Here is a 14457-nt window from a genome sequence, read left to right on the forward strand (position 1 = left end):
GAAAACCTTTTGGTTATAATCAGAAGTCAAATGTCTTTTCAATGAGACTAAAAATAGAACAAAACATAGTTTTGTAATTATTCAACACATTCAAAAGGTAATATTATGAAACTTGGTTTAATTATTTGGACTTCTATGGCTTTTGTATGTCTGTCTGTCAATAATTGTTTCTGTTTACCCATTGGTCAATCCACAAAAAGAGAAATATCCAAAAAACATAAAATATGACACGTGGTGTATGTATTGTGCATACCATTTCATAGCTACACATATTAAATGTCAGGCAATTGTTACTAAAATAAAACCGTGTAAGGATAAGTTTTATTAAGGATAACAATACATTTGTGACAATCATAAATATTAAAATATCATAACGTGCTTATAATATAATGTGTAAATGCCGTAATAGCAAAGGCAATATATTTGTATGATACTAAATTGTAAACAATACTTGTATATCACAACGAAATCGACTAAAACAATATATCGTAGTCATCACTAAATTAAAACACAAAACAGCAATATTGCAAATAATGGTGTATAAATGAACATCGAGTGTACGCTAACATTTTATGTACCAAAGGTAACACGTCGTTTTCTAAAAGTATGAAAACATGAATATTATGCCCTCGGTACCGCACATGAGTAAAGTTATTAAAAAATAAGTTCTAGCCATTAAGAATATTGGATTGTCAAAATATTATACAATATAATGAAAATAAATATAGTTAAAAACCACTATATTTAAAAACTAAACAAATGTTTCTTTAAAAATGATATAATAATCATTTCATCATACGAAAACATAATGCAAATATAAAATATACGTTTACTACGTGCCAATTATAAGGAACGGATATATTTGCAATACATACTGATTTAAATCTAAAACTTGACATGTAATTTAAATTCAGAGAAAAAATGTGCATACTATTATTATATCTTGTAATATACACAAGTGTATGAAAAGGTAAATCCTATGTACGTACACATACGAGAGTTGTTTTGCTTATATCACAAGCCGACTCCTGTATATGCTGTATCCTGTACATTAATTTGTGTGCTTTCACGACAATAATTACAAAGGCCCTGTAAAATATGAAAAGAGAAAAAAATCAATTATTATTTTGCATCACAAGAGATAACTGTTAAAGTTCAGTCTAACTCGTTTACAATTACGATAGTCATAATCATCCAATAAACAATAATGTTCCATTGTTAAATATGAATTTATTTTATTGTCATTAATATTAATACACATTAAATAACAACTTATTATAGAAATACAATATTAAGGTAATCATGCTGGTAAAACGAGTAAAGTGTTTTTAAAATAAAAAATAAAAGCAACATGTAAATACTAGATCTATTTTATTTGAACAATATTCTTATATTTGAAGTGAAAAACATTGATAAAAAATAATATCCATATCAGCATATGCCAAGATACAAATAATGTAAATAATAGATAAAAACCTGTTATATACAGGTTTTATTTATAACTGTATAAACCCAAAGTTTAATATCACATCATTCCTTCATGCACAATAGGGGCATTACATTAAGACTGATATTAGTACATGTAGATGCAATACCGGTAGTGCAAATTTACTTGAACATTGAACCGGTTAAAATGGTAATTTATGTTTTGAATACGTTTTGTGATAGTAACAAAATAAGTTTGCTAAACTATGTACATACATAGGAACACGATCACATACACTTTTATTAACATATATATACATTATAGTTATATTATATTTTCCTATAAACAGGGATTAACGTGTTTTAAATGCGAACATAGACAATGTAAACCAGATGGAAAAAGTTTCACTTCGATGTTCATCCGCATTAAGTTTATTAATGAATCACATAATAAAACTATAATGATTTAGGATTGGCCCTTGGGCATGGATTAATACCCCTACACCCCACTTATTGTTTTCATATTTACATAATGTACAGAACTTAATGATCGTATGTGAAACGTTTAACTAGTGAACCTGAACGTTGTTTCCATCCCTTGTCGATCTAGGGTCATCCTCATCCCTGTCATACACTGGGTTCATTTTTTCGCACTCGACGGATTTGTCAGCGCTATCATTCTTTTGGATACTTCCACTGGGCGAGAACCGGATATGATTCCCTTTCCTTTGACTGCGTCCCCTTGTTTCCTCAAAAGAACTGGTCATCGACGTATGTAATGAACATACATCAGCTTCGTCCTTTTCTTCTTCCATGCGGTTGTTTGAAACGTCTTTATCGGAAATACCGTACTGAACATGTGTGTAATACAGAACGAAATTGCTAACAATTATTGGTACCGTGAAGGCAATCATCAGCAGACCGGAAATTGCGCAGACAGACCCGATGACATAACCGAAACCAGTTACCGGAACCATGTCACCGTAACCTACGGTTGTCATGGTCACCACGGCCCACCAGAATCCAACAGGAATGTTATTGAATTGTTCACCCCCTTCAATAAAATGTAACAGCGACGCAAACATAACCATTCCGATTAACAAAAATACGAACATAAGCATAAGTTCGTTGAAGCTAGCTTTGAGCGTGTACAGCAAAATCCACAAACCAGGCACGTGACGTATTAACCGAAAGATACGACATAGTCTGAGCATGCGCAGTATGAATATGAAGTCCACGAAACTAAGTCCTGCTCTAACTTGGGGACTGACGCATAGAAGAATGAATTCAACATAGTCCGGAACAATAGCAATGAAGTCAATTATGTTTTGCAAGGAGCTACAAAAGCGGAGCTTTTTCGGACAAAACACTAACCGGGTAAGGAATTCGATGCTAAAAACGAACACACACATAAGGTCAATAACTAACAATGCGGGATGCTGAATATGCGTCTCGCTTTCCGCACTTGAATTACTAGAATGCGCCGCATCCGTAAATGTGGAATTTAATGTTTTAGTCCCTTTGAAAGTGGCTGAAATGGCAGTCGCGTTCGACTTCCGGTTGTTTTCGTGAAATACTTTACTGTCTTCAAGGGTGAAGAACTTGTACAGCATGCGAAGATTGTGAACCTCGGACGGCGGAAGTTTGAACATGGGATGAGTCTCGGCGCAGAAGGAGAAGATAGATAGACAGACGAAAATAATAGATATCCAGGCGTAGATCTGCAAGAGATATTCATTATTTTATTATACTGCATATCGATTTTTTAGATTTTCGAATAACTTGCGTTATACATTAACGAAAAAGAATCAGAGCCATCAAAACGATATAAGCTTAGTTGTATGCTACGCTTGTTGTGATTATTATAATGAGAAAAAATACTTTTGTATGACGCTATATTTCGTACTTATGTTTTGCAAAACGTGTAATCCCCGATAAAAGAGCATGTATAAATATATCGGTTACAAACTACAAAATCGATCATAAGTATATTCCTGTCAACTAAGATGTACATGTTTTACGTCTTATGTCCACAGTATAGGTGGAGAGTAGTGCAAACAATACAAAACACACATTCTGCTGTCAGTATTCTTGAAAACTGCAGACATACATTTGTCTCTGGTTGATTATTTGCATCTGTTTCCGTATTATGACTTTTTTAAAGAACGGCGGCCAGTTAACCTACTCAATCTTTTCCATGCTAGGTTTCTGGATGAGACTGAAAATCCGGATTCTTATCTCAATAACTGACAGAGGCCCTACTAAATTCATTGGTAGAGAGAATGTCCGTTAAAATAAGTTCATCTCCTTTAAGTTCGGGTGGCATTGTTTTCCAGATACGACACAAATAACAGATACCAAATAGATGTTACACATCAATTAACCCCTATCCCTAACCCTACCCCTAACCCTTAACCATAACCCTACCCCTAACCCTTCGTGGGCGGAGTTAACACCGCACTTTTAATTGTGCGATTTCTCTTTGGGTGAAAATCTATTTGTAATACAAAGTTCTCGTATTAGTTCCCCAAACAAGCTGCTTTACAGAGCAATGAACCCACGATTCTATCTATTCTATTAAAGCGCAAACCCAAAATCACTAATTGTGAAGCATAGGGATTAATCTCATGGGTACAATATGGTTTAAGAAAGAAAGATACTCACTGATGTCAAATATGCAACTTTAGGTCTGAGGTTTCAATGCATTTTAATGCTTTGTTTACGATTAGTAGTTGTATTTTTCATATATGGTTTAGTTTATGCACAGGATGATCAACAGTTATCCATGTACACTCGATCTATAAGTTTAGCAATATCTGCAATTGATGTCGTCAATCATTAAGTTATAAATACCCATATTTTCTTTAGGATGACAAAATATCATCTGCCTAAAAACAAAAAAACTAACTTCTTAGAACAAAAATGTCCGGTTTGTAATATTTATCGAAACATTCTGCTATATAACAACGCACTTTAGCAGCCCTTGAAGAGCTAGGGTCCTGCAGGAAGGGCCAGACAACCGCGCGCATGCGCCGTAAACAACTCTTGCTTTCAAGGTCATGCGCAAGGTCCGCCTGCGTCGTCGACTGCTTCCGGTCGTACTCGAGCTTTTCAAGCGACTTTGTCTGTGTTTTCCACGTGTTGTATGGCTGGAAACAGCACCTGCAATTGCGTACATAAAGTAATTATATGAGCCTCGTTCTGACAAAATTGAGCTTAATGCATGTGCGTAAAGTGTCGTCCCATATTAGCCTGTGCAGTCCGCACAGGCTTATCAGGGACGACACTTTCCGCCTTTATTGGATTGTTGCTAAGAAGAGACTTCATTTAAACGAAAAATGTCATAAAAAATGGAAAATGTCGTACCTGATTAGCATGTGCACAGGCTAATCTGGGACGACACTTAACGCACATGCATTATGTCCAGTTTTCTCAGAACGCGACTAATATAATGAGATCAACGGTGTTACTTGTCCTCTATGTAGATTTTAATCATTGGGCAGTAATTAAATATACAGCAATTTTATTAGATTACTTGCAATTAAATACTTATTTTTACACACAGAAAAGTTATTTGAACACACAAAAAAACATAAATACATGTTAAAAGCTCATAAAAATCAAAATCAACGAATATTTCGTACAATATTTCGAAAAAAGTTAACACATAACAAAAACAATGTTCTTTATAGCAATAGCCAACACTAGATGTTGCATGGTAACATAGATTTAACTAGAGACAAACTGCTCTAATTTGTTTTTGTGGGTCAATATATTCAATACATGTTCATATACCATATTAGTGTTCGTCTATTGTATGAATGGATATCGTTGCTGGAAATGAAAAGGGAAAATACTGTGCCACAAAAGAAAAACGAGCATTTTGTATCTCGTTTTAATATATGTTACCATACCACATGTAGCGCTTAAAGATTAGCTATTGCTATAAAGAACACATATTTTTATGGGTAGTTTTATTTTACAAAATATTCGTTGATTCTGAGCATTTATGTTACTTTAACCATAATATTCGATAGCTTTGATGCCGACGAGAAATTTATTCTACCACTTCAGATAATTGTGTACATTTTCTTTGAAAAAGTAATACCATCTGCGTATTGGCATCAGTGTAATACTTCTAGCAAAAGATACCTGAGTGTGTACATGTATATATAAACAAAAGAAGTCTTGGCAAGCTAATACAAACACTAACAACAATACAATTTTCAAGAGCGTAATAGTTGTGCTTAATTACCAACTGGCTTGTACACCAGATGATGTTGTACAAGTATTGTATGGGGAAAGCATATGTTTCTGTTTGTTTAGGTAAATAATGGATAATAAACATAACGTTTTCCTTATGGTGGGATTTAAGTAGGATAGCACATTATAATTCATACATGTACTAGATTTACTCGAAAGTATTGTTTCAGATCTGTTCTGTAACTCTGAAACGTTATTCAGATGTTCAGCACATGTTTTATTTACAACTTGTACGATATGTTATATAGATCGTGTTAATGTCGGAATCCTTGCAAAGAGAACTTTACTCAAAAGTCCATATCTTACTATTTTTCAGCCACTAAAATGCCTGTCAAATCAGAGCATCGAGCGAGTATTCATTATATTGCTATGACTTATGAATTACGTAAAATAATGATTAAATTGCTTTTCAAGTTGAATTATCACTTTTTGACTTTTTAATTAAAAATGTCGTTCAAAACACATTAATAAGCGCTCAAATAAAAGACAAGTCCGCACAGGCTAATCAGGGACGACACTTTCCGATTTTATGTTATTTTAAGTTTCAAGGAAGTCCCTCCTTACAGAAAATCAAGTTTAGGCGGAAAGTGTCGTCCCTTATTAGCCTGTGCGGACTGCACAGGCTAATCTGGGATGACACTTTACGCACATGCATTATGCCCAATTTTCTCAGAACACGACTCATATTATACTCGACAACCAAGAGTAAGGTAAGTTGAGTGTATGTTTTTAACCTTATTTAGCCTTATTAGCTATTGATATGATAAACCCGAGTATTTCTTATAATGGAGAATGTTCATCTTAGAAACTTTTAGTAAGTATTGATTTATATTTTGATTTTGAATTGAGCCTTGTTATGAGAAAACTGGGCTTAATGAATTTACGTACAGTGTCATCCCAGATTAGCCTGTGCAGTCCGCACAGGCTAATCATGAACGACACGTTCCGCCTAAACTTGATTTTCGGTAAGGTGGGACTTCCTTGAAACTAAAAATTCCATAAAAGCGGAAAGTGTCGTCCCTGATTAGCCTGTGCGGACTGCACAGGGTAATCTGGGATGACACTTTACGCACATGCATTAAGCCCAGTTTTCCCAGAACAAGGCTCAATTATTGTTTAATAGAATTAGTCATAATTCCACCTCTCATGTATAGAACGTCGGAGATGTTTCGTACAAAATCGAGATGTTAGCATTGTTGTTTATTCATTTGATTGTACGAATAATTTGAAATACTAATAAAACAATATAGTATGATAAAGTATATTATGGGGTCCGAGAAAACACATTACCGATCACTTTATTTCTCTTGTATGTAATTTAATAGATACCCTTTCAATATGCATTTCAACACGGATTGACGATTTGAAAGGTATTTATTGTTAGTGATAAGTAAGAGCTGTTAAAAAATGTATCTTTTATTATAAGTAGCCATAGAAACCGCGATAGAGACTTGAATGTTGTTTACTGACAGAAAAAAATATATATTGTTAATCTTAACACATAAATCCATGCGTGTGCGGTTATTTATTCTATCTGTATCGACTTCTAGTTCACAGATTGGCCAACATCAGGTCACATTTGTTAGCGCTTCTGTTATTGTACCATTACTTAATATCTAGTGCATTATACGAAGGTATAACAATGACTGGATCACGTTCCGCGATCAGCAGAAACTAAACCCTTTGCATGCTGGAAATTTGTCGTCTGCTAAAATGTCGTCTGCTGAATTTCTAAAATTAGCATTTTCTTCGAATTAATTCAAAGAATACTATCAGAATAGCAAACAGTTTGGATCCTGATGAGACGCCACGTTCTGGATCCAAACGGTTTGCAAAGGCCTTCAAAATTCGATTCCAGCACTCAAAGAGTTAACACCACTATGAAACACCTGCATATCGGTCACGTGCGGACTTATGCTTAACACTTGACAATGAAAAAAGTAATTGTCAACAGGGCTCGAACTACTAACCCCTGGAGTCCTGGAGTAAAAGTTTACCACTTAGACCAATCGGCCATCCGTGCTCATGCAATCTCGAATGTACTTTATATAAGCAATCCTCGTAGGTTCACAAAATATAACGATAACAACAGAGCTCTCCAAATTATTCAATCGCTTCGCGTTGCAACGCTTTATAATTTTCAGGTTTTTAAATCGTCAAAAGATGCATATAATGGCTATTTTAAAGCATGGTAAATTTTCAGTATTATTGTTTACTCACAAATATCATAACTAAAACGAAAATTTGCGAATCTGAAACAACTTTTTGTCAATTTACCAAAACGTAAAAAGACCCATTTAACCTCTTGTGGAATGTAATAGTTCAGCAGATGCTATTATATTATTGTTTCCGGCAGTGACGAAGAATCAGGTTAATGTCCTACCCGAATCCTATCACGATACCTGACTCGTACTAAAGATCTTCTACGCGACAGAGAATGCGTATAAAACATTGAAACGCTTGACGTGACTCTGTCGTAATTAATGTTTAAAAGATAAAGTTAACCAATACAAAATCAGTGTTCCTTATAGCAATATCCACAATTTCAATGCTAGATATGGTATGGTAACATATATTTAACGATATACAAAATGCTCGTTTTTATTTGTTTGTGGCACATTAAATTCCTTGTTAATTTCCCGCAACGATATCTATTCACATGAGACACGAACACTAATATGGTACATAAACATGTGTTGCATACATTGTCCCAAAATGAGCATTTTGTATCTTGTTAAATCTGTTACCATACCACATCAAGCGTTAAAATTTGGCTATTACTATAAGAAACATTAATTTTGTAGGTGTTAACTTAACGTTTCGAAATATTGTACGAAATATTCGTTGATGTTGAGTATTAATGTGCTTTAACAACGAAACTTATCTAACTTAGCCTGTCGTCAACACAGGTGAAGTTCCGGAAACAAGACCAACTATATCTTATAAACCCATCCTTCTCTCCCATCCTTCTAGATTGGATCAATTTCCTCCGAAATTATTGATGTCTAGTATATTAATTTCTATATTTAGAATATTTCTTACAGAAATTCCTTTAAGCAAACAGCGCAGTCCCTGATGAGACGTCATCTTGGTCTACGCTGTTTGCCAAGGCCTTTTTCTAGACGCTAGGCATAAATGGTTTAACTGTGTTTGGCGTCAAATCTTTGAAGCCACATAGAAATGAACATCTATGTTAAAAACTAAAAATGCGTAGCTCCTCATTATTTGAAGTTACAATCATTACTTTTAAAAAATTGCTTAGTGTCGATAAAATGACGACAATCCGAAAACAAAATCTGTACCGGGTATCAATAACGGTCAGCATCCATTTGACTATTTTCGACGAAACTTGCTTTGGTTATTTCAAAAACGTGAAGAGTCTGAGTTGTGTCTAATAAATGATTTAACGACAACTTGAAGTCACGTCTGCATGTTGTAATTCAATATCAATGTAGATTTATGATCAGCATGTTATTAATACAACACATGTTTAAAAGATACAACACAAATAAAATGATTGCTGAATATAACAAGTATGCTTCTTTAAAATAATTAGTAAGTTATCAATATTTTCTTGTTTATTATTTGTAGGCTCTGCTAGTCCACGAAACACACATGTTTTTCCGTTCAATTCGATAGTAGTTAAAAATGATGTACATAATTGTAGTCGCTTTTAAGATTTCATACATTTCCGTGCGTTCTTGTTTTTTTGCCATCTGATATATTGTTTCGCTATCCTGCTCAAACACACTCCTGTTTGATCGAAGTCTTTAAGGTAAAAAAACAGGATCTACCTTTGTCCAAACAAGAAACCGTCGGAGACGGGTGATGCTCCCCAAAGTTTTTTTTTGTCACAATATTGCATTATATATTTAGATAAAAGGAAACGTCTTGAGGGCACAGTAGTTGGGAGGGACAATATTTTTTATAGAAAATTTCAAAGGGCCATAACTCTGTGAAAAATCTTCCGACCAGAACCCGCTGATAATATGCACATCTCCTATTGGAAGTGAAGCTTCCCATAAAGTTCCATTGAATTCCGGTCATTAGTTGCTGAGAAATAGCCCGGGCAAGAATTGCACTATATGTACAGTTAATGGAAAATTTCAAAGGGTCATAACTCTGTGAAAAATCATCCGACCAGAACCCGCTGATAATATGCACATCTCCTCTTGGTAGTGAAGCTTCCCATAAAGTTTCATTGAATTCCTGTCATTAGTTGCTGAGAAATAGCCCGGACAAGAATTGCACTATATGTACAGTTAATGGAAAATTTCAAAGGGCCATAACACGTTAAAAATCATCCGACCAAAAACCGCTGATAATATGCACATCACCTCTTGGTAGTGAAGCTTCCCATAAAGTTTCATTGAATTCCGGTCGTTAGTTGCTGAGAAATAGCCCGGACAAGAATTGTGCACGGACCGACGGACGGACGGACACACGGACGGACGGACGAAGCAGCGACTATATGCTCCCCCCAAAATAAATTTTGGGGGAGCATAACAACAGTACCAACAGCTTACAACAACAAACGACTAATCTACTCGCTGAAATCCAGGTGGAAAGCATGTCTCTCGATTAGATAAAGCTAGGGTCGCTTTCTACAGTGATGAGAAGTGAAAAGATCCAAGAAACGGGTATGACAAGTTAGTGGTATTGTTGTTATTGTTATTGGTGGCCTAAGCCAATTAAATTAATACTCAAAAGTTCGCCGTTAGCGTGTTTATGTGTACAATGTTAAGGTGAGAATACACTAAATCCATGTCCCATAAAGTCCTATTCTGAAAAGGCAAACTTTATGCAGTTGTCCTTGCCATTTACTTTAATTCACATTTTGCAAGTCTGGTATCGATTAAAAGTCGAATACTAGTATAATCTTTTTTTTTAAATTGCAATAAAATTATACGCCATCTTACTTCTATGAAAAAGACTCGCCTTCCTCATAAAACATAGTGTCGTAAGTGAACTGTCAACAAACGTCCAGTATTCCGGTAACCGCACCCTAAGCGCATAGAAATAATCACACAAGGCACATCTGCGATATCAAACTAGTTTAATACTATAACCAGAATAATCACGTGAGTATCAAGATGGCGACGTCCATGCCGAGGCAGGTATTTTTTCGCCGTGTTATATCCTTTATTACTTAATTATTTTTTTAATTCCGCTCACTTTCCAGCCATTTTAGCAAGAAACTTATTGTCGTTTTTTTCATAGTAATATTTGCTCTATATCGCGACTTTACTCGCTGTGAAATTTCTTAGCGAGATGACCTAATTAGGGCTCCATTAAGAAAATTTGCGGGGAGTAATGTTGAGTTATAAAGCGATTTTAAATACGAAATACACCTTTTTACTGATATGGCTGGAAAGTGAGCGTCATTTTAAAAAAAATAAACAAAAGTAATAAAGGGTATAAAACGGCGAAAAATAATTGATCCCGGCAGGGACGTCGCCATCTTGACTATCACGTGATTACCCCCTCTGATAACAGAAATGAATTCATTAGAAAAACACACTACTTGGAATAAACATCAAAGTGATACATATTGATTTAGTGTAATACAACATTTGGATGTTGTCGAGTATAATTTTATTCTCTCTAGTTTGCGCGTTTGCAGGTCGCCAACACGCTTTACCATGTCGTTTTACTTTCATTTGAAATATAGGCGAGTATGTGAATGGTTATGGCGTGCCGGCGTGGTGAATGGTTATGGCGTGCCGGCGTGTTGGTGGCCCCAAACGAGCAATCGCCCCTTAACTTTAAGGCAGAAAAAAGGAAAACTCGTTGCTGTTATACATGTATTATGACTTTCAGGAGAAGGCATCAGCATATATAGTCGCTTTCGCTTTTATTATCAATCGTGATGCATCGACTATCTCCGAAATGCTCTGTATGATTTATTATTATAAAGCATCCAGAAATGACTGGAAACATGCTGAAATGAATGCCGTCTGCAATCTATGTACCACTGCATCACGCAGATCACAATTGCGTTGCTGCTGTACGTTGTAGAGATGGAAGCATAGACATAGCCTGTTTGTTTCCATTATATTCCATAAACAATTCGTGTCGCATACAATCTCGTCCCGGTATATCTCTCTTTGTCGTTACCATGTTTGCATAACATTGGGTACATAGACATTAAATAAATATGAAGTGATTCTGTTTATAAATTTCCTAAAATAACTGTCATATTTCTTATTTAAAAATATATTTCCTTTTTAACAATATTGTATGGGGACACAAATTACACAGCCTTCGACGAAGATCTTTTCAGTGAATAAAGCAGTTTAACATTGTAAAATGTAATTTGACAAATCCACTCTATCTAAACCATACAACAATTATCTATACTATGGTAATTTTGACAGCGACTGAGAAATAGCATCCCAATTTATCTTTGGCATTTCGCCGCATTATCAACATCTGCGTCCTTCTGGCTTTATTGTTATTAGTGCGAAAAACACATTATTTCTGCTGTTTACGAGCCTAACGACACACATATTTTTTATATTGGACAGAACGTGCATTACATAAGCATGTTTAATGTTTAATGTTGGGAATTATATTGTATTAACAAAGGAGTGTACACAAGTGTTAGAACTTTATATAAAAACAAAACTGTGCTGTTAGTTTGATCTATAACACACGAAATAGACACCTCAGAAGGGTAGGATTACAATTTCAAAAAAACTTTTGTTAAGGACTTCAAAACCGAGTTCGGTTAGATTGCAGGCGAGGCCTGTTTTTCTATTGAACGTCTGTATTTGTGTATATGATTTAATTTTTCAAATGCAAGTGCTGCAAATTGTACAGAAAACATGTTCAATAATATCGTTTCATTTATAAGAAACTATTAGAATACTTGTCTTAAAGTAACACCTGTCATCTAAAGGAATATGCAATACATCGAGGCATATCTTCCTTCGAGATCTTCTTTCAATATCGACGAAGCGACGTCATTAGCAATGTATGGCTTTTCACTATACAAAACATGCATGTGGTCCAATGGTTCATATTAAAAATATAGCGCTTGGTAATATATTTTTTCACGCTTAACCCTGAAGTAAACCAGTATTAAAATTAAAACGAAAACAACAGCAACAACAATCTGGCACATACCTTTCAATATCAGCTTCATCGATACCCCAGTATTGGAATTCCCTCATAAGAGCTGGACCACACAGGTTAGTTGGAAGGTGAAGGTCACCGTAGCGCAAATAATTCAGAATTATGTTGAACGCGTAGGGATCTCGATCAAAGAAGAAGTCCCCTTTTGATTTTCTGAAATACTTCATCATTTCTCTTTCATCTGCCAACTTACTAGATTTTAGTCGTCTCAGGGTTGACTTGAACGTCTCGAATGTTTGACCACCAACATTGATTATCACAGTTTCCTTAGAACAAAATTTATCACAGGTACAGTTGCTAGGAGTCGGCGACCCAGGCCACGACCTTGAAAGGTCTTGACCGACACTGGAGTTACTCAAAGTCCAGATAGTTTCAATACCTTGTTCCGCATCGAACTCCATAAACGGACTCTGATAAATACTTTTCCTCGGATTCCCGAAGCCACCACCAGCACTACCTCCGCCTCCTCCACCGCTCACAACCGCTGCATTTAGTGCCATTTTTCCTCGAGCATATGTTGTGTTATTGTCATTAACGAACGAATTTCGCGTGCCGAAGTCACAGGTACGTAATCCACCATTTCGCGTTGCGTTCACCGGTGTGTCTGACGATATACTGTCGGAATGCCCAGGTGTATACGCAGGATACTCAAACTCGTCGTCGTTTTGCCTAGTCGTGTTATTGTCGTCTGCTTTGTTCCGGACGTTTAAGGGCGACTTCCGCACCCCGCCTGGTGATCGAGGACTGAGGTTAGGACTCCGACTATACTCGTTACTCTTCGAAAACCGAGGCTGCGAAATAGAAATGGTCGAGATCATTTTTGTGTGTATGCGTGTTTTTTTTTAAACACGAGCTTCCTCCACTTAGTTTTTCAAATGCTGGTTTACTGGTAAAAGTTACATTTCCATCTGTAATTATTCAACTTTTCTAAACAAAACAGACCATTTTTAACCATTTGACTCGTAGAAATGGCCAGAGTAAAATCGTTTATTGTTCCTTGGCCACGCGTTTGACTAGCATTGATTGTACACGTAATAAAAAAGCTCTTTTTAATTTCCTTCAGACACTGTCACTATAAATATCATTATTTGTTAACTCACAATGCGCACTAAACACTTGACAATTCTAAGAGTGTTTTCAACATTCAGTTATTATTAAGCATCAGCAAAACAAGCATGTATATTCTGTTAAGAAGTTCAAGTATCTGTTCTTGAAATGTTTCGAGTTAAACGACATCCGCAAGTCTACATGAATGAATGCCACTTAGACTGTCCGATTGTTTTGCGTCTCTGTGTCTGGGCAACATTGTGTGAATATCTGGGAATATTAACTATACTAACCGCTAAGGAAAATAGATACCTGCGTCTATAGCTCTGTTCAGAGACTTATACAATAACAATATAAAGTACACTATTATAACTCCGAGTAATGTCCATTCAGGCAAATTGAAGTGTAACTCTTTCTTTATTCATTTCGTATTATATTCAGATCTTTGTTAAATTATTAAAAAAAACAAAAATTTGCGCAATTCTGTGTTACATTTATAAACTTATATGAAGGAATTCAATTTGTGTTGAAGCTTAACGCCATTGGACGTCGTGATGCAATATCCTGTAAGTGTTCGTGCTTGCG

At 35.5% G+C, this 14457-nt stretch overlaps 1 protein-coding gene across 1 annotated transcript; it reads right to left on the bottom strand.

The window, feature by feature from the left end:
• Positions 1-380: 380 nt before the first annotated feature.
• LOC127843064 (potassium voltage-gated channel protein Shaw-like) lies at positions 381-14080 on the bottom strand. The gene is made up of 3 exons (XM_052372870.1): positions 12817-14080; positions 4398-4587; positions 381-3146 (listed from the first exon to the last, which is right to left on the bottom strand). The coding sequence occupies exons 1-3, from the start codon at positions 13641-13643 to the stop codon at positions 1995-1997; spliced, it is 2169 nt and encodes a 722-aa protein (XP_052228830.1). The 5' UTR covers positions 13644-14080; the 3' UTR covers positions 381-1994.
• Positions 14081-14457: the final 377 nt, after the last annotated feature.

The sequence above is a fragment of the Dreissena polymorpha genome, chromosome 1 (genome assembly GCF_020536995.1).
Source record: "Dreissena polymorpha isolate Duluth1 chromosome 1, UMN_Dpol_1.0, whole genome shotgun sequence".
Taxonomy (NCBI): Eukaryota; Metazoa; Mollusca; class Bivalvia; order Myida; family Dreissenidae; genus Dreissena; species Dreissena polymorpha.